At 38.3% G+C, this 26,920-nt stretch overlaps 7 protein-coding genes and 1 pseudogene across 7 annotated transcripts; 4 read left to right on the top strand and 4 right to left on the bottom strand.

Moving 5' to 3' along the window:
- Positions 1–1,624: 1,624 nt before the first annotated feature.
- LOC125488582 lies at positions 1,625–2,340 on the bottom strand (annotated as a pseudogene).
- Positions 2,341–2,585: 245 nt separating this feature from the next.
- Positions 2,586–3,084, top strand: LOC105393583 (chorion class A protein L11). Its single transcript, XM_011565368.3, is given in 1 exon segment — positions 2,586–3,084. A coding segment is annotated over 1 exon segment (477 nt). The 5' UTR covers positions 2,586–2,607.
- A 1,672-nt stretch (positions 3,085–4,756) lies between these two features.
- LOC125488418 lies at positions 4,757–5,530 on the bottom strand. The gene is made up of 2 exons (XM_038111112.2): positions 5,456–5,530; positions 4,757–5,344 (listed from the first exon to the last, which is right to left on the bottom strand). Exons 1-2 carry the CDS (start codon positions 5,504–5,506, stop codon positions 4,787–4,789), a joined length of 609 nt encoding a protein of 202 aa, XP_037967040.2. The 5' UTR covers positions 5,507–5,530; the 3' UTR covers positions 4,757–4,786.
- Positions 5,531–5,679: 149 nt separating this feature from the next.
- Positions 5,680–6,270, top strand: LOC105393585 (chorion class A protein L11). The gene has a single exon (XM_011565370.3). It carries the CDS (start codon positions 5,773–5,775, stop codon positions 6,223–6,225), a length of 453 nt encoding a protein of 150 aa, XP_011563672.3. The 5' UTR covers positions 5,680–5,772; the 3' UTR covers positions 6,226–6,270.
- A 7,883-nt stretch (positions 6,271–14,153) lies between these two features.
- LOC105393587 lies at positions 14,154–14,936 on the bottom strand. The gene is made up of 2 exons (XM_011565372.3): positions 14,838–14,936; positions 14,154–14,748 (listed from the first exon to the last, which is right to left on the bottom strand). Exons 1-2 carry the CDS (start codon positions 14,886–14,888, stop codon positions 14,206–14,208), a joined length of 594 nt encoding a protein of 197 aa, XP_011563674.3. The 5' UTR covers positions 14,889–14,936; the 3' UTR covers positions 14,154–14,205.
- Positions 14,937–15,166: 230 nt separating this feature from the next.
- On the top strand, positions 15,167–19,173 carry LOC105393595 (probable cyclin-dependent serine/threonine-protein kinase DDB_G0292550). The gene is made up of 2 exons (XM_048621588.1): positions 15,167–15,665; positions 18,515–19,173. The coding sequence occupies exons 1-2, from the start codon at positions 15,234–15,236 to the stop codon at positions 19,124–19,126; spliced, it is 1,044 nt and encodes a 347-aa protein (XP_048477545.1). The 5' UTR covers positions 15,167–15,233; the 3' UTR covers positions 19,127–19,173.
- Positions 16,937–18,072, bottom strand: LOC105393588 (chorion class B protein PC401). The gene is made up of 2 exons (XM_011565373.3): positions 17,808–18,072; positions 16,937–17,632 (listed from the first exon to the last, which is right to left on the bottom strand). Exons 1-2 carry the CDS (start codon positions 17,856–17,858, stop codon positions 17,015–17,017), a joined length of 669 nt encoding a protein of 222 aa, XP_011563675.3. The 5' UTR covers positions 17,859–18,072; the 3' UTR covers positions 16,937–17,014.
- Positions 19,174–19,667: 494 nt separating the features above from the next.
- Positions 19,668–21,862, top strand: LOC105393581 (putative mediator of RNA polymerase II transcription subunit 15). The gene is made up of 2 exons (XM_048622019.1): positions 19,668–20,140; positions 20,612–21,862. Exons 1-2 carry the CDS (start codon positions 20,090–20,092, stop codon positions 21,638–21,640), a joined length of 1,080 nt encoding a protein of 359 aa, XP_048477976.1. The 5' UTR covers positions 19,668–20,089; the 3' UTR covers positions 21,641–21,862.
- Positions 21,863–26,920: the final 5,058 nt, after the last annotated feature.

Raw genomic sequence — 26,920 nt, 5'->3', positions numbered from 1 at the left:
CTTTTTCTGTTTTCATCTCAATCATTTTCATTACACGCTCGATTAATAAAATAAACATTGCGGCGCATCCTGATAAACTTGTCAAACTTGTCAGGATGCGCCGCACTATAAGATACAGTTCATATACACGCCCATTACAAAGTCGTTGTATACGCCACTCGGAAAAGCTCATTGCTCAAGCTCGTGCCGTATCTACGGGCATAGACAAAAGGGACACAAGACACGCATTGAACTACTGATTACATCACTTAAACTGTACTCAATGGGTGGAAATCTCGCAGCTAGATGGTTATTTTATTTATTTTAGTTACCTACTTAGTTTAGTTTTAAAAACAGAACAGGGCATACCAATGTAAATGTAAGTATTAATAAAAGCATAAGAAAAAGGAAAGATGATATGCTCTCTCGTAATAATATACCTACTTGTTTACTGTGAAATTCATTCGTACAATAAAATTACCTCGCTTCGCTCGGCTCTCCAGGGTTTGGGACTTACAGTTCAGATAAATCTACCCGCATCGCTCGGCTTTTGCGATTTGTGGAATGACGGTTGGAGTAGTAATTTATGGTAAATTTCATAATTGATTTGAATTGTATCACATTGACAAACTTGGTGTCTAACTTTCAAAAAATATGTGTCTGTATATTGAAGTATATTGCCTCGCTACGCTCGGCTCTCCAGTTTATTTTAAACTAGGTATTATAGTACTCGTATTGTGGCTTATAAAAATGAAAGAAAAATAAAAAAAACATAGGTACGTACCATTATATTTTTTTATTTAATTCTGCAGAAATAATTATATCAGGGTGGTATGTATGTATATGAAAAGTTTTAAACCAAGACAAAAAGGCAGGATCATCATTACACACACACGCTTCGACAGAGCTTCCTTCCAATGAGGGAAGGGGTTTAGGCCTAGTCCACCATGCTGGCCTAGTGCTGGTTGGTGGAACCCCAACCCAGGCAAACTTGTGCTAAGAGAATTGTTGGGTTAGTGGGCAACCCAACTGTCAGATGTTTTCATTCTGCACGAAGGCCTCTTACTAGGCTTAACGACTGCTGCCGAAGCAGCAACCGGAACTACGGAAGCGTGCAGAATACAACCACTTGAAATCGGTCACCCATTAATGGCTGACCGTGCCATATGTGGCTTAACTTCAAATATCAGTTACGATTACTGAAGAATACTTTATATTATGTACTTATTTTTTTATATTTTCACTTCATTTAATCTACACCTATACGTATTAAGATTGTGAAGTTATAGAAGAATGAAGTGTGATTACTTTCCTGTAACTTGTATGTAAATGTCCGTAAGGACCAGATAGACGTGCGAGTAAGTACGCGTAGTTACTTATGGCCCCACGAACTTCTTTGCTTGTTAATCACCTTTAATCACACATAATTAAATTCGAGAACTTCATACCAATAAAGTTACGTTAGTACGCGTACTTACTCGTACGTTTATCTAGCCCTTAAAATATGTAGAGCAGTGATGCTTGTATATCACTCTGCTTATTAATGTTTTAGGTGAGGTAGTAAGTAATGCAAAATGTAGGTAAGGTTTGAAGAAGCTATATTTTGTACATTTTAGAAAACTTATTCATAAAAATTAACAGAAATTTACTGACAGCCACATCCACAGCCAATGTTGTTACCGAGCAGTCGGTTACCAACCAGGTTGTTACCCAGGTAGTTGTTTCCAATCAGACCGTTGCCCAGGTAGTTGTTACCAATGCCGTTTCCGATGAGTCCGTTGTAGCCAATGTTGGAGCCAATGACACCTCCAGAGATACCCTGACCGCAGCCAGCGTCGGTGAGAGCCACACCAGGCACAGAGCTGTAGGCGACTTGCGCTTGACCAGAGGTGGGAGCCACGCCGCCCATAGAGACTGCTCCGACGAAGGGCATAGCCCCAGACACTGCCACCGTTCCACCGAGCTCCAGATTCTCAGCTACAACTGAGATGCCGTTCGGGGTGGTGTAGGAGCCACTGGCGATGCTCAGAATGCTCTCAGGGTACGCGAGGCCGCTGGATAGAACTGAAGAGCCGTATCCATTGTTCAGGCCGATGAGGTTGGATCCCAGGAGGCCGTTGGACAAGGCGACGTTGCTGCCGCAGCCTGCTGACACCAGCGGGGCGTAGTTGTTGACGCCGCACCCGCACGAGCCGTAGACAGCCTGTTCAGAAAGAATGAATTATGTTCTATCAGTTCTAATAACCCGAAATTATTATTGACAGATTCCTGTATTGTTTAGATACCTACATTTTTTTTTCATGAACTTACCTGGACCAAGAGGACGGCAGCGAAGGCAACAAAAAGAGTCTTTGAAACCATCTTGATTGGTTCTTGTTAAAAGAATGACCCATCTTGTCCTTGATTGAATATTTATATGTTCTGAAAACTTCGCAGGTGATGAAACGATTCAATTAGAAAGTTATTGGGTCAATAAACTATTATCAATTCACTCGAGCTTTATCTCACGTATTTCCTAGAAATTTTACCTAGTGCTATGTCGTAATCCGTAATGAAATGTTTTGTATAAATAGTGCGCATTTTAGTCTTCAAATTCACTTTCTATTTTCCCTTGGAAATATATCGAAAATGGCCAAGTTCGCTTTCTTCGTCCTGTGCGCTCAGGCTCTGCTCATCCAGAGCATCTACAGCCAGTGTGTGCAGCAGCCCATCAACAGCTGCGGTGGACTGTCATACGGTGGACTCAGCGGACTTAACGGACTTAGCGGAGTGTCCTGCGGTGGACTCAACGGACTCGGCGGAATCTACAATGGACTCGGCCTTGGTGGTCTGAACAATGGTATCATTGGAAACGGCGCATACGGAGCCTCAAGCTACGGCGGATACGGAGGCTCGGGCGTCGGTGAGATCGCCGCTCTTGGCCAACTGGGAGTCGGAGGACAGACCTACATCAACGGAAACCTGCCGACCAGTGGTGCTGTCTCCTTCAGCGCTGAGCTCCCTGCCGCTGGCCTCGTCACCATCGTGGGCAACAACCCCGGCATCTGCAGCTGCGCCTGCCCCGGACTTGGTTACTACTAACTTGGTACCTACATTTTTATATGACCGACAATAAAATCTTTTGAATTAAGTTATGCTTTTTCTGTTTTCATCTCAATCATTTTCATTACACGCTCGCTTAATAAAAAACATTACCCTCCTCCTTCGGCAGTCGGGTAAATAGACAGTGCGGCGCATCCTGACAAACTTGTCAAACTTGTCAGGATGCGCCGCACTAAAATAAGATACAGTTCATATACACGCCCATTACAAAGTCGTTGTATACGCCACTCGGAAAAGCTCATTGCTCAAGCTCGTGCCATATCTACGGGCATAGACAAAAGGGACACAAGACACGCATTGAACTACTGGTTACATCACTTAAACTGTACTCAATGGGTGGAAATCTCGCAGCTAGATGGTTATTTTATTTATTTTAGTTACTTAGTTTAGTTTTAAAAACCGAACAGGGCATACCAATGTAAATGTAAGTATTAATAAAAGCATAAGAAAAAGTAAAGATGATACTCGTATGCTCTGCTCTCGTAATAATATACCTACTTGTTTACTGTGAAATTCATTCGTACAGTAAAATTACCTCGCTTCGCTCGGTTCTCCAGGGTTTGGGACTTACAGTTCAGATACCAGCTACCCGCATCGCTCGGCTTTTGCGATTTGTGGAATGATGATTGGAGTAGTAATTTATGGTAAAGTTCATAGTTGATTTTAAGTGTATCACATCGATAAACTTGATGTCTAACTTTAAAAAAATATGTGTCGTATATTGAAGTATATTGCCTCGCTACGCTCGGCTCTCCAGTTTATTTTAAGCTAGGTATTATAGTATTTTGGCTTTTAAAATTGAAAGAAAAATAAAAAAAACATAGGTACGTACCATTATAATTTTTTTATTTAATTCTGCAGAAATAATTATATCAGGGTGGTATGTATACATACATACCAATATGAAAAGTTTTAAACCAAGACAAAAAGGCAGGATCATCTTTACACACACACGCTTCGACAGGGGCTCCTTCCAATGAGGGAAGGGGTTTAGGCCTAGTCTGGAATAGGAATAGTGCTGGTTGGTGGAACCCCAACCCAGGCAAACTTGTGCTTAGAGAGTTGTTGGGTTAGTGGGCAACCCAACTGTCAGATGTTTTCATTCCGCACGAAGGCCTCTTACTAGGCTTAACGACTGCTGCCGAAGCAGCAACCGGAACTACGGAAGCGTGCAAAATACAACCACTTGAAATCGGTCACCCATTAATGGCTGACCGTGCCATATGTGGCTTAACTTCAAATATCAGTTACGATCACTGAAGAATACTTTACATTATGTACTTATTTTTTTTTATATTTAAACTTGATTTAATCTACACCTATGTACCTATTCGTATTAAGATTGTGAAGTTATAGAAGAATGAAGTGTGATTACCTTCCTGTAACTTGTATGTAAATGTCTGTAAGGACCAGATAGACGTGCGAGTAAGTACGCGTAGTTACTTATGGCCCGACGAACTTTTTTGCTTGTTAATCACCATTAATCACACATAATTAAATTCGAGAACTTCATACCAATAAAGTTACGTTAGTACGCGTACTTACTCGTACATTTATCTAGCCCTTAAAATATGTAGAGCAGTGTATATCACTCTGCTTATTAATGTTTTAGGTGAGGTAGTAAGTAATGAAAAATGTAGGTAAGGTTTGAAGAAGCTATATTTTGTACATTTTAGAAAACTTGTTCATAAAAATTTACAGAAATTTACTGACAGCCACATCCACAGCCAATGTTGTTACCGAGCAGTCTGTTACCAACCAGGTTGTTACCCAGGTAGTTGTTTCCAATCAGACCGTTGCCCAGGTAGTTGTTACCAATGCCGTTTCCGATGAGTCCGTTGTAGCCAATGTTGGAGCCAATGACGCCTCCAGAGATACCCTGACCGCAGCCAGCGTCGGTGAGAGCCACGCCAGGCACAGAGCTGTAGGCGACTTGCGCTTGACCAGAGGTGGGAGCCACGCCGCCCATAGAGACTGCTCCGACGAAGGGCATAGCCCCAGACACTGCCACCGTTCCGCCGATCTCCAAATTCTCAGCTACAACTGAGATTCCGTTAGGGGTTGTGTAGGAGCCACTGGCGATGCTCAGAATGCTCTCAGGGTATGCGAGGCCGCTGGACAGAACTGAAGAGCCGTATCCATTGTTCAGGCCGATGAGGTTGGATCCCAGGAGGCCGTTGGACAAGGCGAGGTTGTTGCCGCAGCCTGCTGACACCAGCGGGGCGTAGTTGTTGACGCCGCACCCGCACGAGCCGTAGACAGCCTGTTCAGTAAGAATGAATTATGTTCTATCAGTTCTAATAACCCGAAATTATTATTTACAGATGTCTGTATTGTTTAAATGGCTACATTATATATTTTTTCATGAACTTACCTGGACCAAGAGGACAGCAGCGAAGGCAACGACAAGAGTCTTAGAAACCATTTTGATTGGTTCTTGTTAAAAGAATGACTCATCTTGTCCTTGATTGAATATTTATATGTTCTGAAAACTTCGCAGGTGATGAAACGTTTCAATTAAAAAGTTATTGGGTCAATAAACTATTATCAATTCACTCGAGCTTTATCTCACGTATTTTCTAGAAACTTTACCTAGTGCTATGTCGTAATCCGTAATGAAATGTTTTGTATAAATAGTGCGCATTTTAGTTTTCAAATTCACTTTCTATTTTCCTTTGGAAATATATCGAAATGGCCAAGTTCGCTTTCTTCGTCCTGTGCGCTCAGGCTCTGCTCATCCAGAGCATCTACAGCCAGTGTGTGCAGCAGCCCATCAACAGCTGCGGTGGACTGCCATACGGTGGACTCAGCGGACTTAACGGACTTAGCGGAGTGTCCTGCGGTGGACTCAACGGACTTGGCGGAATCTACAATGGACTTGGCCTTGGTGGTCTGAACAATGGTATCATTGGAAACGGCGCATACGGAGCCTCAAGCTACGGCGGATACGGAGGCTCGGGCGTCGGTGAGATCGCCGCTCTTGGCCAACTGGGAGTCGGAGGACAGACCTACATCAACGGAAACCTGCCGACCAGTGGTGCTGTCTCCTTCAGCGCTGAGCTCCCTGCCGCTGGCCTCGTCACCATCGTGGGCAACAACCCCGGCATCTGCAGCTGCGCCTGCCCCGGACTTGGTTACTACTAACTTGGTACATTTTGATATGACCGACAATAAAATCTTTTGACTTAAGTTATGGATAGATGGCGCCACCGTCGTCAAGTACAGTTAACTTGTTACGCTAATTTTTTTCAAATGGTTTTAAAAAATAGAAAACTGCATTTAAAAGTTATTAAAAGTGTTACTAAACAGTCAATAGTGAACAATTAACCCGTGCAAGTGTTATCTAACGGAATTTCTAATAGCTATGTGAAATAAACAACAAGAAAGTAATTACATGACCCAAAACTAAACTAAGTGGGCTAAGTGGATAAATAAATTATGAATATTCATTTCACGATCAGAAATAAGTGACAAAAGTGATAAATAGTGAAAATATAGTTCTCAAACCCTGTTCCTGTTGTTAGTAGTGCTATCATATCAAAAGGGCAAAGTCCACTAACGGAATCTAAGTTCACATCATCTTTTGCTACATACACATCACAAAATTCACTAGTATATTTAACTGACCGAGTGGTCCAGCCGTTAAGGTGTTAGCTTTTTGAGACTTCAAGGCGCTAAAGGGCGCTGGTTCGAGCCTCCATAAAACACCGACTACTTTTTCTTCGTAAATATTAATTTGTTCTTTATCAGACATGAATTTCTTTGGTAACATAACCATTCGTAATAAAAAACGAACACAATCGGAAACACAGGTGACAGACGATGAAAGTAGTACATCTAAAAATACGATAGATGTCTCCACCAACAGCATGCCTGAGCTTACAGACGAAGAAGACGAAGAAAAATATCGCTCTAAGAATGAGATTAAACGTTTAACAAATGAACTAAAAATTGCACATAATGAAATTACTAATTTAAATTTAGAGAATGAACAGCTCAAAAAACAAATAGATGACTTGCAAAAAAAGAATGATCTGTGCAAAAAAATAACAGACAGTCTAAAAAATGACTGCGTCACTCCGAAGAAAAAAAGAGGACAATCTTTAAAATCGCAATTAACTACTACATCGTATAGTCCTAAACCTTGCTCATCCGGGGCAACACACGAAGAACAGAATAAAGAGCCACCTACAATAAATCAATCCAATATTGCTGAAACAATGACACAATCTACATCATGCACAGTGAAAAATCAACCTAACCTAGTAACAAAGAAAAAATCACAGAAGACTAAAATATGCTTACTGACCTGCAATATAAAAAATGTGGTTCTCGACATAGCAAAAAGTATATTTACGGAGAAAGACTACGATTTCTGCCATTTTTTAACACCGTATGCAGGAATCAAAGATCAACTAAATGGATTGAATAAAAAACTATCCAGTTACACAATGGATGATTTCTGTATCGTCATGATAGGGGAGGAAGATTTTACAAAAACCAATAATTATCATGGGTTAATAACACATATAAGAAACGTGCTAGAAAATATAGAACACACCAACGTAATAATATGTACGCCCACATTTAAATATGGACAACATCAATATATGTTTAACGGAAGAGTCGAATTGTTTAATCATCTTCTGTATTCGGATGTGCTCAAAAATGAATATGCCTACCTATGGGACTCGAACACAACGCTGCTCTATGACTATAGTATGTTTTATAGAGGACACGGGCACCTAAACAACAGAGGCCTGCGAAATATATTAAATTGCATACACCAACAAATAAAAATGCATGAAAATTATGATGAAGAGGGCAACAATAAACACGTTGAAGAAATACCAGATGACCTGACAGCATCATTTTTTCGAACAGACCGAGTCTAGGTATATTCCACCAGAACATATGCGGAATTAGTAATAAAAAAGATGAAATTGATCTGTACCTTAATAACTTAAGTTCTAGTAAGGAATTACACTACCTTTGTTTCACTGAGCATTTTCTGTATGATCATTCCATTAATCTATTTCAACTAAATAATTATAACTTAGCATGCTATAACAATCGTAGTAATAAAAAAAGAGGTGGATCTCTCATCCTGGGTCTGCAAGACAGAAAGTGTGAAGAACTTAAGATTTGTAAAAAACTATATAAAAATAAGAGCTTTGAAGTTTGTGGTATTAGGGATCTAGAGACTAACTTATGTATTATTTGTTGCTATCGTAATCCCGAACTTGAAAATTTCAACATTTTCATGGAACAACTAGAAAAAATGCTGGAGCACTTCTTCGACAAAAAATGTATAATATGCGGAGATTTTAATGTTGACGTTCTAATAGACTGTAAAAAACAAAATGAATTAATCTCTCTACTAAAATCTTATAATTTCAGACACCTAATTAATGAAATAACTTTCATACGAAACGACTCAGAATCATGCATCGATAATTTCTTTACTAATCTACCTGAGGAGTACGTGGGAAAGAATGTAGTAGATCACAATGGCCTGGCTGATGGACACGCTGGAATTTTTTGTGATCTTTTACTTGACATCTCAGGTTCCAAAAAAAATACCAGTGAATCAATCACTATGGTACTTAGAGTATATATTTGTATAGAGAAGAAATGGCCGTGCTCAGAATTCTCCTTCTCACTCAAATCATAGATGTTGCTACAAAATAAAAAAAAAACTAATTATGGGGAATTTTATCTTACGATTATTATAAAAAATAATACTGGACATATCGTCGGTTGGTACGAAAAACACACTAAGGCTTATTTTTCTAATATAAACCTTTATTTATATTTGTTTTAAATATAATTATTTATTATACACAAACTGAGTGGATTGTATGATTGATCGATTTTGTCCGATCGAAACAACCCTCTTCAAAATGTGCCGAACACAATTTTTGTATGATTCTTTGGTTCCCAATTTGAAGGTCTGGTAGTGTCTATCCATTTTCTTAATGTTTTTTCTTCTGTTGGAAACCTATGAAGCAGAGATAAATGGATGAGCATGAGCATTATAATTGTGGGCCAAATATGTGATGGAGGTATTTTGTAGCAATACAATAAACTTGATATGCCTATACAGAAGAAATCACACATTTATTCAATTAGAATTCCCAGAATCTAAGTTATTCATCTTCTACCCATATTAATTATGGCCAGCAGCATCGAATTCTTATTTTATTAAGTCTGTTACAATTTCTAGTATTTTCTTTACATATGTAATATTATATTGTTTCTGAGTAAAATAAATTTTCAATAACTGGCAACACAATGAGATTTGTTATTATATGTTACCTCGTAATTTTTACTTAAAATTGATACTTAAAGACCTTACAGTATTAAAATTGGTATCGTTTTATATTAAAATCAAGCCAACAGATAGTACTGTAGTGAATGTAAGCTTGTAAAACTTGATATTATCTACTTACATGTGAAAAGATATCTCATCCATAGTTCCATCGTGTTTTCGTTCACTATGCTCTGTACAACCGAACAAACTATACCCACCCATGTCTCACACTCGTTAAGTGGTGATAATATTCTAATAAACTTAATAAACATCCACAAATCACTAGCAAATTAACAATAAATAACTTTTAGAAAATTTGTTGAAACTGTCAGCCTTTGTTTGTCATAGTATTCATTGTTTGGCAAAGAGAACTGCCAAAACTGACGTAAACAGGCGCCAGAGCAAAAAGGACAAAAAAACCTGTACAGCTTAACGTTTCTCTCTTACGCTTAATGTAGCTAAGCGTCTCTTTTTCGCAATGTCAGAACTGTCACGATTATACCCCTGTGCTATGGTAAGACGAACATTCTCTAAAGAAAACAATGAAAATTTCAGGAAAGAAATCATGAAAGAAAATTGGAATAGTAAAAATACTACCGGTTTCGTGGAAACTTTCAATAAAGTCTACAAACAGAGCTTTCCAAAAAGGAGAAAAAAACTAAAAATTAAAAAGGGCACTAAAATCACTTGGACTACAAAAGGCATTAAAGCCTCGAGTAAAATGAAAAGGATACTTACACATACAAATAGCTGTGACCCTACCATAAAGTCTTATCGCAGTAATTATATAAAAATATACAGAAAGGTTATTAAAATAGCCAAAAAAATTGGCGTTCAAACAGAAATAGAAAAAGCGAAGAACTCAACCAAAGGAATTTGGAACTGCGTTAATAGACACCGAAATAAAAATTCTGTATCTCTAAAAGAAGAACTGTTGTTAAAAGTAAATGATAAGATAGTGCACCTCCCACAAGAAATAGTAAACATTTTTTCAGATAAATTTAAGTTCGAAGATGACAGCACGATTGTGAATCCTGACGAGGCAATAGCGCTACTCTCAGAAAATTATGAAAAAACATCAGATAACATGATCTGTAGAGCCACTACCCCCACTGAAATTACAAAGACAGTACTAGGCTTTAAAAATAAAAAATCATGCGGTCACGATGAAGTTCCAATAACGGTAATCAAAGACAATATAGATATTCTCGCAACTCCATTATCCAACTTCTTCAATGCGTGCATGTTTGAGGGGGTATTCCCAGAGCAACTAAAAATAGCCAAGATCTTGCCAAAACACAAAAAAGGCTCAAAAACTGACCCATCCAAGTACAGGCCAATCTCTCTCTTAACCATACTTTCAAAAATATTCGAAAAAATACTTAAATCTCGCCTAGTCCTACATCTAAACATGAATAACATTCTGAATGCTAGACAATTTGGTTATCGACGAGGTGTAGGAACTACAGATGCTATAGACAAGCTTCTAGATGATATAGTTCACAAAATAAATAACAAAGAAAAGGTGGCAGCTCTTTTTCTCGACCTTAGTTCAGCTTTTGACCTTGTAGATCATAAAATACTTCTGCAAAAGCTTGAATTTTACGGAGTCAGAAATCAAACTTTAAAGCTTTTTGAATCCTATCTCAAGAACAGGAAACAGTTTGTGGAAATTACTAATATTGTAGATGGTAAAGAAGTTACTACCACTTCAGAATATGTAAATATTAAACGAGGAGTCCCACAAGGCTCAGTGTTGGGGCCCATTCTATTTATAATCTTTACTAATGACCTATTAGAATACATCCGGCGATCCTTCCCGGAAGATAAATTAATAGTATATGCAGATGATACTAATGCTATCCTATCGGCAAAAGACATGGTTACCCTTGAATATAAATTAAATTACATACTTGATAACTTCAGTTTATGGTTTAAAGCCAACAATTTAAAAATAAATACTTCGAAAACCAGTGCTTTACTATTTAAATCCACTATTAGAAATAAAGATAGCCTACATATAAGATTAGACGGAGAAAAAGTTGACATGGTAGACTCCGTGAAATTTCTGGGAGTCCATATAGATGCGTTACTGAATTGGAAATCAGAACTAAAATCAATAGATAGTACTCTGAGCTCGGCGTGCTTTGCACTCAGAAGTCTTCGAGACGAGATCAATGAAGAACAACTAACTATGATTTATTACGCCCTCGTAGAGTCAAAATTGAGGTACAGCATTAAACATTGGGGAAATAGTTTCGATTATAACATAAAAAGAGCATTTATACTACAAAAAAGAGCAATTCGCACTATTGTCCGCATACCTCAAACTGAATCCTGCAAACCTCATTTTACTCGACTCAAAATACTGACGGTGCCTTCACTCTACATTCTGGTGTTACTAACGGGATTAGCCAAAACCAGACATGAAATTGAAAGTGAAGAGGAAAAAAAACGAAGGGAAAATACTAGAAGAAAAGACTTACCAATAAAGTTTGTTCCAAAATTTACAGTCATTAAACATTCGGCCGCATATCAGTCCCAGGTCGTTTTCAACAAATTGCCACTCTATTTAAAATTACTTATCAGCCATAGCAGCTTCAAAACGAAACTAAGAGATTTTTTGTTGAAGGGGTGCTTCTATAGTCTAGATGAATATCTTAAGTGACTGCCTACCTACATAAGAAACTTAATAATTTTTGTACCTACCTACTTACATCTATTTTGACTTGAAATGATATTATAATTATTTAAATTGGTAATTTCGACAAATTGTATTAAGTATAATTATTATTTTAATGACTTTTTCAAATTATATTAATCGTAAAAAGTTGATTGCATATTGTAAAGTATAGGTTGGATACCACAAAACTTTATTAAATTGTGTAACTACCTAGGTTAAGTTAGTTTTAAAAAATTCACACACAATGTATATTGTTTATGAATAAATAACTATGAACTAACTATGAACTATGCTTTTTCTGTTTACATCTCAATCATTTCAATACACGCTCGCTTGATAAAATAGACTAGCCATGCTGGTCATGATGCGCCGCACTAAATTAAAATACAGTTTACAAACGTCACTCGGGAAAGCTATATCGCACATTTACGAGCATAGACAAAAGGGATACCAGACACGCATTGATCCACTGATTACATCACCCAAACTGTACAAAATAGGTGGAAATGTCGTTTCCAGGAGGTAAAAAAGAGGTAGGAGGAGCTAGTGAGGAGGTATAGAACAAAAAGAAGATTAAACTCTCATATACCCACTTGTTTACTGTGAAATTCATTCGTACAATATAATTACCTCGCTTCACTCGGCTCTCTTTTCTCTCATGCATCGCTCGACTTTTTTTATTTGTGAAATGACGGTTTGAGTAGTAGTAATGCCTCGCTTCGCTTGCTTCTTTTGTTTATCGTAAATTTCATACTTTTTTATGTTTATTTTTTTATTTATAGTTAAAGCCTTTATTCAATAATAAGTTTTACAAACATTATGCATTGACTTTAGTTGAAGAAATTATTACCAGACAAGTAAACATAATAATGCAAATATTGTCAATTTAAACAAATGATTCAAAATAAATTAACAGTTTAAATAAATTACATTAATCAATTACAGATACATTAATAGTAATAAAAAAATCATACTTAGTTGAATTTAATTGTATCACATTTATAAACTTGGTGTCCAACTTGTATAAATTATATGTGCCTGTTTTTTGTGGTAGTTATGTTGCCTCACTACGCTCGGCTCCCCAGTTAATTTTGAACTATTAGTATTGTAGCTTTTAGAGTAGCAATACAAATATAAAACATAGGTTCCAATACAATGATTTATTTATTTAATTCTCCAGAATTACTTATATCAATAAGTGTACAAAGGGTTGTATGTACAAAAATGGAAAGCTTTGAACCAAGACAAAAAGGTCATCACGACACACATCACACTGGGACACGGGTCACCTTCTAATAAAAGAAGGTTTTTAGGCCTAGTCTACCATGCTGGCCTGGTGCTTGTTTGTGGACCCCAGCCCAAGCAAGCTTGGAAATGAGACCCGAAGGAAGGTGCAAGAGAGGAAGACCAAGAAAGACGTGGCTTGATTGCGTGAAAGAAAATATGAGAGAGTGTGGAGTGAATGAGGATATGACAGAGGATAGGGTAAAATAGCGTGACATGACCAACAAAGCCGACCCTAAATAAGGATAAGGCAAGGAAGAAGAAGAACCCAAGCAAGCTTGCGCTGAGGGAGTTGTTAGGTAAATGAGCAACTTGACCGTCAGATATATTCAAGCTGCCCGAAGGCGGTTAAGTTTAACTAGGCTTCCGTAGTCAAGCTGGCTTCAATAATCGTAACTGATCACTGAGGTTTGAGGTTGCCATCAGCGGTTGAGGTCAGCCATTGGATGGGTGTCCGATTTCAAGTGGTTGTTTTAGGGACGCTTCCATGCTTCTGACGGCACGTCAAGTCGTGGTCCCGGTTGCTGTTTAGGCAGCAGTCGTTAAGCCTAGTCAGAGGCTTTCGGATGGCTTGAAAACATCTGACAGTCGGGTTGGCCACTTACCCGAAAACTCTCTCAGCACAAGCTTGCTTATGTTGGGGTCCACCAACCCGCACTAGGCCAGCGTGGTGGACTAGGCCTAAACCCTTCCTTCATTGGCACTAGACCCTTGCCCCAGCAGTGGAGAGGTGATGGGTCGTGATGATGATGATGTTTTAGGTGAGGTAGTAAGTATAATAAGAAATCTAGGTAAAGTTTAAAAAAGCTATATTTTTCCTTTTCGAAGACTTGTAGAAAGAAATTTACTGACATCCACATCCGCAGCCAATGTTGTTACCGAGCAGTCTGTTACCAACCAGGTTGTTACCTAGGTAGTTGTTTCCAATGAGACCGTTGCTTAGGTAGTTGTTACCAATGCTGTTTCCGATGAGTCCGTTGTAGCCAACACCACCAGAGATACCCTGACCGCAGCCAGCGTCGGTGAGGGCCACACCAGGCACAGAGCTGTAGGCGACCTGCGCTTGACCAGAGGTGGGAGCCACGCCGCCCATGGAGACTGCTCCGACGAAGGGCATAGCCCCAGACACTGCCACCGTTCCGCCGATCTCCAGATTCTCAGCTACAACTGAGATGCCGTTCGGGGTGGTGTAGGAGCCACTGGCGATGCTCAGAATGCTCTCAGGGTACGCGAGGCCGCTGGACAGAACTGAAGAGCCGTATCCATTGTTCAGGCCGATGAGGTTGGATCCCAGGAGGCCGTTGGACAAGGCGAGGTTGTTGCCGCAGCCTGCTGACACCAGCGGGGCGTAGTTGTTGACGCCGCACCCGCACGAGCCGTAGGCAGCCTATTGGAAAAGCAAACATTGAGAAAACATATTCATTTGAAAATGTAATTAATCTTGGTGGTCGTATAATCATCAGAAAGCTGTGGTACCTGGATAAAAAGTGCTGATGCAAGAACAAAGAAGATTATGGAGGATGCCATTTTGTGTGCTACGGCAGTTTTCAAAACAATGCTTCAAATGAAATGCTGTTCAAATTTATATTCATTCACGCTACCTACATAAGTAAATTATTGCGACACGAAAACTGTAGAAGCACCTGTTCGAGTGAAAACATGAGATAAAAGCAAACAAACCATAGAAAAATAGGTCTATTGGTCAACTTGATAAGAAGCTGGAAAATAAACAGGCTTCCTCACGTTCCTACAGTAAATGTTATCACAGCCACAGTACTTATTGAAAGTGTTTCATAACCTGTGGTATAAATAGCAATAGCAATTTCTTTCCAAATCACTCTCAAGATTTCATTTGAAAATACTTGCATCAATATGGCCAAGTTCGCTTACCTGTTCCTCTTCGCTCAAGCTCTGCTCATCCAGAGCATCTACAGCCAGTGCGTGCCCGTCAACAGCTGCGGTGGACTGTCATACGGTGGACTCAGCGGACTGAGTGGATTGTCCTGCGGTGGACTCAATGGACTTGGCGGAATCTACAATGGACTCGGCCTTGGTGGTCTGAACAATGGTATCATTGGGAACGGCGCATACGGAGCCTCAAGCTATGGCGGATACGGAGGCTCGGGCGTCGGTGAGATCGCTGCTCTTGGCCAACTGGGAGTCGGAGGACAGACCCTGATCGAGGGCAACCTCCCGACCAGTGGATACGTCACCTTCAGCGGAAACCTTCCTGCCGCTGGCCTCGTCACCATCGTGGGCAACAACCCCGGCATCTGCAGCTGCGCCTGCCCCAACCTCTACTACTGAACTGTGTGAAATATGATCATCCTAATGGAATCAATAAATATTTGGCTTTCATACTCGACTTTTTTTTTAATTCAAGGCGCTGTAGGAAGGATGTCTTACATCTCCAGTCTCTCGAGACTGCATTCTCATGTATTATCTAGAAATGCATTCAAAATTTTAATAGCGCCTAAGTTTTACAAAAAATAAATATCGACGTTTCGCACCGTGACTATTCTAAGCTGATAGGCTCTTCACATCAATATTCATAAGAGCGCCACTATACTCTGTCCACGGCATTCCTCATCCAGCCACTACCAGCTTCCTGCCTAAGGTCATCGGTCAAGTGGATGACTTCCCATGCTATGTTTACCAGTAAATTGGTCCACTTGAGAACTCGTGTTCTCTACACTGTCGAAAAACTAACGAACGAGAGCTTTTGTGCAATCGGTTCGTTCGATAGAGTCGTGATTCGCAGCAGTGCTTCGAAACTTCGTTTTTCGTCATATACCTAATACCGTAATACCTAATGAATACCTTTTGTGAATAGGTTTATAAGGATTATTATATTGAGCCTGGTAGTATCTTAAATTTAGCATAGTCTCTGTGACCTTTGTAATTTTTCTGTTAATTTTGTAGTAAAATTGCTCTGTGTAACCATGTTTTTGTGTGTGTTAAGTTTTTAGTGTGTATTGTGGATTTTTAAAACTATCTTTAAATATTAATGGAAACTTTATTGCATCCATCTGATCTGTATGTTTCCTTAACAATAATAAAATAAAATATAGTCCAGGATCGTCCCACTGCCATTTGCATTTCCAACGTGGCGAAAAGATAGCCAGCCAGACTAGCTGTAAGCCGGCGGTAACTTCCCAAGGTCCGCCATAACTTAGAAACGACACTCGGGGACACTCATATTATTATTATAACTTATAACTAAAACAAGAACTTTCTCACTTGTACCTACCCTGTACCTATGGTTTAATTAAATTAAGTTCCTAACTATAACGAAAGATTTTTTTATTATGGAATTAAATTAATTAAATATAGTCCAAATATTAATCCAAACAAATATTAGTCCAAATTTAATAATTATTCATTAAAAGAAGAGAAGCTCTAGAATGGACCCTTGTGGAACATCTTGAATAATTATTAGAAAGGGTGTGTTTCCCTACATGGTACTTCGGTAGTAGATATATTTTGTGCTCCTTGCACCTATCTCTCATAACTATAGTATGCACGTACTGTATTTAATTGTACAAATGGGCAAGTTCAATCATCAAACAAAATAATTATTTCAATTCAAAATTTTATTATTTTTATAACGCAAAAAACAAACTCAAAAATTTAAAATTCTACTTCACAACACCTTACAGACCGCATCCGTTAGGCCTTGACAGAACGTTGTTGTTGAGCCCAGACAGCCTGTTCAGACCGAGGTTCGAGTTCAGACCACAGTTGTTCAAACCAAGACCGTTGTTGAAACCAAGCCCGTTGCCCAAACCAAGCCCGTTGTTAACACCGTTAACACCAAGACCGGCCAGATTGTTGCCGTTACCAGCCAAACCATTTCCACACCCAGCCGAGCTGATACCAACTCCTGGAGCGCTGTTGTAAGCCACCGACGCCTGGCCACCAGACGGCAGCAGACCATCGACCGTCACTGCTCCAACCAACGGCATGTTACCCTGGACTCCAACATTACCGTCCAACTGTAAGTTCTCAGAAACGACTTGGATGCCGTTGGGGCTGACGTTGGATCCACTGCTGACAGAGAAAGTGCCTCCGTAAGACATGGTGTCGAGGAGCTGCTGGGAGAGCACGTTGTTGTTCAAGCCGTTGATGTTGACGTAGTTGTTCAGATTGTTCAAGTTGCCGTTCAGGCCGCAGCCGGAGTTGAGGAGGTTGCTGTTGAGCCCAGCGTTGTTAAGGCCAAGGTTGTTGAGGCCGAGATTGTTGAGGCCGTTGTTGCATTGTCCGAACACAGCCTGGAATATAGAAAGGGTTGGTTATTGACACTGATAAGACAACAAGAAAGATTTCAGGCAGAACTGTGGACCTATTGCAAACTTGTTTTGATAATTATTTTCGGGTTCAAATGTATTGAATTTGACACTAATTAATCCGAAATGTTATTCAAGTCTTTAGAGTGAAATATTCTACCTGGATCAGTAGAATCTGAGCGCAGAAAACGAAGATAGTCTTTGAAGCCATTATTATTTTTTCTTTTCTTCTTTACTTGATGAGATAGATGGGTGTATTGTGACGTTAAATGCAAAGCCTTACCCTTTTATAGGTTAAATTTTGCTAATAACATTATGTAAGTGTTATATCGCGATGTCATCATATTATTATACCGTAAGTTATCAGTTAATGTTACCGTCCTGTGTAATGTTATAAGGCCTTTATCAGGCACGTAATAATGGCACAACATTATATTTAGTAAGGCCCTTGAGTAAAGGGTGATAATATATAAAAGGGTAGGGTATCAATTGGACATCATTCACTACTTATCCGTCACAGTTAATCATTAATTAAACTACAATGTCTAAGCTTTGCGCTTTGTTATTCATCGCTCAGGCACTATTTATTCAGGTAACTGTTACTACTTATAAACTGTACTAAAATATCTTTAAACTAATAAAGTTTTATAAGTACACATATCTAATAGATAGAGCATTCCATCCAAAACCAAAAATGGGTATCAGGATAAAAGGCGCATTGCTCCATAATTCATAAATAAAGAAAACCCTTATAAGTATTTACAAAGTATAGTCTCATATAATATATGTGGTCATGTAGGCCCTTCAACCTACATAATTAATACCTATCATTCATTACTTACTAACTTTGTCTTCCTTTATTTTCAGATCGCCTACAGCCAATGCGCTTACGCACAAAACGGTATTGGCCTTGGAAACCTGTCTCCAGCAAACCTTCAGCTGCTCAACAACAACAATCTCCTCAACAATGGCATCAGCAGTGGTATCGTCAACCAGAACTTGAACAACGCCTTCCAAAACAACGCCTACGCCGTTAACAACAACCTTTTAAACAACGGTTTGAGCAGCGGAATTCTGAACAACAACATCGGATGTGCCAACAGTTTGTTGAACAATAACGTTGCCAATAACATTCTAAACAATAACGTTGCCAACAGCATTCTCAACAATAATGTTGCAAACAACGTTTTGAACAACCAAATCTTGAACAACAATCTTTTGAACAACAACATCGGTTACAATGGCAACCTAAACAACGCCATTTTGAACAGTGTAGCCAATGAAGTTGGTTACGGCGGGATTGGTGCTGGAGAGGTCTCTTTCCTTGGAGAGCTGCCAGTGGGTGGTCAGACCGCTGTCAACGGTAACTTGCCTGTGATTGGTGTAGTGCAGTTCGATGGCAGCATCCCCGCCAGTGGATTGGTCAGTGTCTACGGAAGCACGCCAAGCTTGTGCTGCCAGTGCGGCGCGCAATATTAAGTGTTAGGAAAGTTGTTGCGTTAATAAATGTTGTTGTTAAGTTATAATTTGGTGGTTTCCATGGTGATAAACCCTAGTCCTAGCTGCTATATTGGTCACCGACACGATTAGAAGAAGAGATTTGTTTAGGTAGACATACAAACACTATTAAGCTGTTATATTGCCGAACAATCGGTGAAACTTCCCTGATACCTGCTTCCTAAATGAACCTGAATCTGAAGGTATTAAAATGCAAATGTGGCTTAGTTAGTCGATTAACCGTAAGTTTTCTTAAGTACTTCTATGAGGTTAGGTACTATTAGTATTACTAGATAGGTACCCTTACCTAATTAGCATGCCGAACAATCGGTGAAACTTACCTGATAGGTACCTGCTTCCTGAATGAACCTGAATCTGAAGACCGGTATTAAAATGTGGCTTAGTAAGTCGATTAACCGTAACTTTTCTTAAGTAGGTACTTCTATGAGGAACAAGGAACATAAGTACATCTCTAACGATAAGATGAGCGCACACACACACACACATTACATAAGCCGTTGGTCCTGAAAAAACTCTGGCAGTCCAGAGAAAATACATTAAAACATATTAAAAATCAAAACTTGAGCTTAAAAGAAGGATTTTATACTTGACGTATCAAAGTCCTTTTTCCAAGAAGTAACCGGAAGTTGATTTTGTTCCGGATACGGAAATGCTTACAATACCTGTGAGGTCCTATTATGGTATCACTTTATTAGTAATTGTTGTCGTTTCGATTATCGTAATAATCGATTGAGATATTAGATTAATAAAATTGACTTCTTTTCGACGTGCTGTATCAATAATCAAAAGCAAGTTCGTATAGGCACGTTTTCAAGATAGAAAAGTAATGATTTCATGTATTTTTTTTCATTTGGATTAGTCAAGATCAAAAGTGCGTTGTAATAGTGTCGCGATCTGTTGTGGTAAAATAATGTTATTTTAAAAATGATTACTAAAAAGTGCATTTATTTTGTAATGGTCTGCTTCAGTATCAACGTAAGTTTTCGTTAATGTGTAATACCGTATTGTTTTTTCTTTAAGTAGGTATAAAGTCTTCATCACTTTATTTTTTTTTCACTATTTTGCCTAAATACATCTAAATTTATTAATTTTGTAGAGTAAGTTTTAAATTATTAATTTAAGTATTCTACATTATTCTTTTATGTTTTAATGAATCTTAATGTCGAAGTAGGTATGGTATGCCTATCATATTTTTTCTACTTTCGTATCAATACCTAATAAATATAGTAAATTCAACTAACAAGTCTATGTCAGCTATGAAATATAAGTACAGGATGTTGCAAAAAGGGTCTGTATTCTGTAGGCAGTATTGTGTTGTAACGCATTATAAAGTGGTCCAGAAACTGATTTCCACAGTATACCAGAAAGGTTTAAGGTAGGTATGCCCTTTAAAATATTTACAGCTCAATCCTGTCCTAATCTATGAATCATTATTATATTTTTCAGCGAGTATTCTCACAGACGCCACCGAAAGTGCCACAGCTGTTTCTTCCGAACCCATCAGTGACCATCCAGCAACCATCAACTCAAACACAGAATGCCCAGAAACCCTCAGACGTTCCATTAACAATCAAAGCTTTGAACACTGGACTGCCCAAGTCTACACAATGTGGGTCTTGCACAGAAACATTGAGCAACATCGTCCAATTTCTAGCGGCTAGAGATGTTCAAAAAGCTTCCACTTCAACCATTGCTAAAGACGTCGAAGAAACGAAAGAGAAACTAATGAAAATCAGCAAACAATCAGTACTTGATTCTGCTAGTGATTTCATACGAGAGATTTTAGAAAGGAATTACAAGAAACAGGCATCCGGACAGACTATTTACACGAATAATCCAGCCGCTCCTCTACTATCAAAACCGATTGTGCCTCAAAACCCTTCAAAATGCGTTAAACTGACCTTTACACCAAATACAGGACCTAACAGTAACTACGCTGGCAACCCTATCCAGCCAAACAACCTTATGCAAGCTACGACTAACCCGATTCAGCCTTTGTTCAGCCGTACATCGGCAATTAAGGTCCCAATACAAAATATTGTAGGTCCAGTACAAACTTTGGCCAACCCTTTACAGTCTATAACTAATAAGTTTCAGCCTTCAGGCTACCCCATGCGGAGAATTGGTAACCTTATGCAGCCTTCAGTCAATCCAACACAGATTAGGCCCAATCCTGTTGTTCAGTATGTACGGCAGAATCCAGTTCAATATAATACTAGATACCCTCAGCCGAATTCCAATCAATATCCCCTAGCTAATCAAAATACGGGTTACATCAATAACTTGCAAAGACCCCAAATGTATACGAATATTTGTGGCTCACTCCCAGTGAATAATGGTTATTTAAATAAACAGTCTAATTATTTTGTGAATAATCTTTCGCCTGTGCCTAACAGTCGTTGTGGAAATTGTCTTGCTAATCAAAATAACCAATATAGGGTACTTGGCCCTTTGTATGGACAGAGAACCATATAGTTAGATTTATACTTTTAGGTACCCTGATTGATTTAACATCACACTTAAATTAATGGTTTAATATTTTGTCCTAATAACTCTGACCTTACTCGACCTCACTGTAGATCATCTAACATAGATTAAGATTTTTTTACTTTTTGTACTCTTTTTTAAATGATATAAATAAAGTTATGCGATTTAAAAATGATTGCGCGTATTCATTAAGTAAAGTATCATCAGATTCATCAGTGTAATACCTACATTTACACCTTATCTACAAATAGGTTAGTTACGAAGTTGATATTGTTTAATGACATGTATGTAAAGGGTATTTCTGCATATTCGAGAATAACAAAACTATTTATATTTTACATCATTATAACTAGCTGGAGCAACTAAAACGATGAAAGAAAGTCAGCACAATCGAATATTTCGCGCACAAACAAAAATCTGGCATATACACATATTATACATTGGTATAGGCTACCTACTTAAGCAAAACTGAATCTACTATCACATTTGATTTTAGCTTTAATTGCCTGACGATTAAGGACTTGTCTAAAGTGGCTACAGGATGATCGTGGATCGTGGATAGCACGAGCGTGACGTCACGTAGAACCAGACTCTCTCTGCGCATGTGCACCACCGCAGTGACACACGGGGTGAAAAATTTCATCTATCCTTTAGGCCACGTCCGCACAGGCAGGTGGTTTGCCTAGCGCCTGGCGTCTAGCGAGTCACCAAGCGAGTAGCTCAGTGAAACCAACGTTCTAGAATCTTCGTGAACGGCCGCATTGCGCGCTTGGCACCTTCTGCATGTGCGTAGGGAGCCTTAGTTTAAGCCGAGCCCGCCGTCGCGACGAGTAGTGTCCTACTAACTGACACTCAGCTGCCACCAGCCTGCACTCTTCATGTGAACGAGCCAGCTAGTACAGCCTGCAACGACGAGCCAGCTACTACAGTCTGCAACGACGAGCCAGCCGTCCCGACGAGCAGCCCGTCACCGTGCGACCGGTCCGAGATTGCCCTGTCTTCAACACCGAGTACCTGCCTGCTTCGAGAAGCTCCTTATGAGACAATTGTCTTCTCAGATAAGCTAGGTAGCAAAATGGGTCACATGTTAATTAATATATGTATGCCAGGGGCTTCTTATAACCAAATTGTAGATAGAATTTTGTCAGGACAATACAGTGCAAACACTACATTAGTATTGTTAATTGGAAACAGCTTAGATGTGACAGAAAATGACTTAATAAGATGCTATGACGCCCTTTCTACCATGGAAATCAAGAAAACGATAATCTGTGCCTTTCCCTATTCCGCTTCACGGTCTCATAAGCAGAACACTCAGATACATGAGTTAAATATGTTGATATTTAACATGACATTTGGTCATAGGGAACAGATGATGTATTTCGATATAAATAAATTTATTCACAATTTTATTTTGACCAAGAGTACATTATTTGTACCTAAGTTTTATAAGCGACAGATAGCTAAATTGTTAGCTTACAATATTTATGACCCTGTTATAAGTAGTATAACAGAAGTAGGACCAACTGATACGATAGTTAGTAGTAATACTAATGTAAATTTAAACTGCCATGCACGACAAGAGATGAGCAACTGAGAGTTGTACACCAGAACATTCAGGGGCTTTCTCGCAAACTTCTAATGCTAGAGTTATTTTTAGAACAATACGACATAGACATAATTTGTATTACTGAGCATCACCTTAAAAATGATGACATGAATTTTAATGTAAAAAATTACAATGTTATTAGCTCATTTAATAGGAAATCGTTAGACAAAGGAGGATCATTAATATTTGTAAAGAAAAATTTAAAATGTAAGGATAGGAAAGATATTGTAAAATTATCGGTCGAAAGAATAGCTGAACTAGCTTGTGTTGAGATGGACAAGTATATAATTTTAAGCGTGTACAGGCCCCCCTCTTCTGACTATAAAGTATTTGAGAAAGTGATGGAGGATAGTCTTACCATCTTATCTAAGAGCTCAAAACAAGTGGTCGTGGTGGGAGATTTTAATATTGATTTATTAGTTGAGACTTCTATGAAATGTTGTATAATTAATTTGTTCAAGTCATATAATTTAAGTAATGTCTTCCTGGAACCTACCAGAATTACTCCCACCTCAGCCACTTGTATTGACAATATTTACTGTAATTGTGATTTTACTAATCATTCTGTAATCAATTGTTTACCATCCGACCACAGTGGGCAAATTATTACGTTTCCTTGTACTTTTGAACGTAAGTCAGCCACTTTCAAGTTCAGACCAGTAACATCATACAGAATTGATAAGTTTAAATCTCGATTGAACAGTAAACTTGGCTACTGTAGAAGCTCTGAAAGAAATCCCAATGATGCCTTTAAGGAAATATTTCAAGGTTTGTGTTCGCAAGAATTTGAAAACGTGTTCACTAAGAAAGAAGTAGATGTTAATTGTAAACTAAGTCTTAATGACTGGGCAACATCGGGAATTTATAAGAGCAGACGTAAATTATATGATCTCTATGAACAGCGTACATTTACTCATGACGATAACTTTCGAGATTATGTAAAGAAATATACAAAGATATTCAAAGCCGTTTGCCACCAAGCTAAATCAGATTATATAAATAGAAACATTAAAAACTCTAATAACAAGATTAAAACCGTATGGAATATCATTAATACTGAAACCGGGAAGAATAAACCACGTGATTTAAATTTTGAACTTAAAATTAATGATAAAATTGTTTCATCTAGTGAAGAAGTGGCTTCCGTCTTTGAAGATTTTTTCCGTAGTATACCGATAGCTACAACTGAGAACCTTGACTCATCTTGCGCTGAAGCTGAACGTTTGCTAAGAGGGAATGCACCGCCTTGCGATCTCGACTTTCAATTTCATGGTATAAATACACAGACCATAATTACCACTTATAAAGAATTAAATTTAAAAATGACAGAAGATTTATGGGGCATGTCCGTTAAAGTTATTAGTCATGTTATTGATATCCTAGCACCCCACCTGGCTAATCTTTTTAACAGATGCATTGAGGTCGGTGTATTCCCCGATTTGATGAAACTTAGTAAACTAATACCGCTTTTTAAATCTGGTGAGAAAAATGATCCCAATAATTTTAGGCCTGTATCAGTTTTGCCAGTACTGAGTAAAATATTTGAAAAAATTATGCTGCATCAAATGCTTTCGCACTTTAGTATTCACGGCCTTCTCCATAACCAACAGTTCGGTTTCACCAAAGGTCGATCTACAACTGACGCTGGTGTCGCGTTGGTCAAACACATATTTAGTGCTTGGGAGGAACGTCTTGATGCTGTGGGTGTATTTTGCGATCTATCGAAAGCATTTGATTGTGTGGATCATGCCACTCTACTTATGAAACTTAAATATTATGGGCTAACTGGCAAAGCTCTTACATTATTGGAATCATACTTGAGCAACAGAACTCAACTAGTTGACATAAATGGAGTGCGTTCGGCTGGCTGTCCTGTCAGTATGGGTGTTCCCCAAGGCTCGATTTTAGGACCATTCTTGTTTCTTGTATATGTTAACGATTTACCGTTTTTGGTAGATAAATTATGTGAGATAGTACTGTTTGCTGATGATACTTCACTTATATTTAAGTTGAAGCGACAAGAAGTCAATTTTGACAATGCAAACAGTACTCTTTCCATAGTTGCTAATTGGTTCACTGTAAATAATTTAGCTCTTAACTCCAAGAAAACAAAATGTATTAAATTCACTTTGCCTAATGTAAGACAAGTAGAGACATATTTGACATTGAATAACGATAAGCTAGAGTTAGTAAATGAAACGGTATTCCTGGGTATTACAATTGACTCAAAGTTGCAATGGGGACCCCATATTGAGAGGATAGCCGGTAGATTGAGTTCTGCAGCTTATGCGGTTAGAACCATTAGACAGTTAACAGATGTAGATACAGCCAGGCTTGTGTATTTTAGTTATTTTCATAGTGTTATGTCTTACGGAATTCTATTGTGGGGACGAGCGGCTGACATTAATCAAATCTTTGTTCTGCAAAAACGAGCAATTCGAGCCATATATGTATTAGGGTCTAGAATTTCATTAAGAGATACGTTTAAGGAAATAGGTATACTAACTGTTCCATGCCAATATATCTATGGAAATATTATGTATGTTCGTAAAAACTTAAATTCATTTAGTAAAGTAGGAGCCACTCACGGTATTGAGACCAGAAACAAAAATAAGTTGCTTTTCCCCACACTGAGACTTTCGAAAACAAACACATCATTCATGGGGAACTGTATACGTTTTTATAATAAATTATCAAATGAAGCAATAAACCTTACTGAGCAAAAATTTAAGAATTATGTTAAAGCTACATTATGTAGTAAAGCTTACTATAGTATAAATGATTATTTAAACGACAAAAACGCGTGGTCTTGTCCACCTCAGCTAAGGCTATTGAAAAAATGAAATGGATATAGGTACTTAAGTAAAATTGTAGGTACTAGATATAAGTAAAAATTGTAATAGATTATAAGGAAAAAGTTGAAAAGATGCTCGAGGAGTTTCTTTCGCCATTTCTTTCCTTCTCAATGACGGGGCCTTTGTGAAATGGTGGTAGATGACTATCGACAAATAATTGTAAAATTTTACGTCGATTAAACCATTTGAATTTGAATTTTGAATTTGAATTTGAATAGCTAATAATTTAAGTTGGTCTTTTATGCACCAACAAAGGTTGGCTGGTAGAAATTGCCTTTTGGTAGTAAGCCCGCCCTTGTATGATTTTACTGTTTTTTTTAATTGAAAATAAGTAGGTACCTACTATTTTTAAGTACAATATAGTAGTTGACTTGAATGAAATGATGATAATTTTAGAATGCACGTATTATTTGAAGTTTGCTACATAAATAAACAGTGCAGAGTGTAAAAACGCACGTAGTAGTCAGATTCAACGTACATACTTACACATCTTCGTAATTTAATTATAATTATGAAGCATGATTAGATGCACTCTAGTTTAATACAATATTAATATATTAACATAATATTAACTAAGACAAATTTTATTAGCAACTGCAAATATGTACTGTGCAGCAGTCAAAAATCTTTCAAGAATTCTCAATGGTGGTAAGATAGCCGTGTTTTATTAAGACAAGGTTTAATTAAATAGATGTTTGCTTTAAAGTAATGGACAGAATTTCCACCCCGTGTGACTTCGCCCAAAGCACCCCCTAAAAATATAGGGGTGAGTTTGTGTAGGTATAACTTGTTGTATAGCACACA

The sequence above is a fragment of the Plutella xylostella genome, chromosome 2 (genome assembly GCF_932276165.1).
Source record: "Plutella xylostella chromosome 2, ilPluXylo3.1, whole genome shotgun sequence".
NCBI lineage: Eukaryota > Metazoa > Arthropoda > Insecta > Lepidoptera > Plutellidae > Plutella > Plutella xylostella.
The sequence above is the reverse complement of the archived record's forward strand: the minus strand, read 5'-3'. Positions and strand labels throughout refer to the sequence as shown.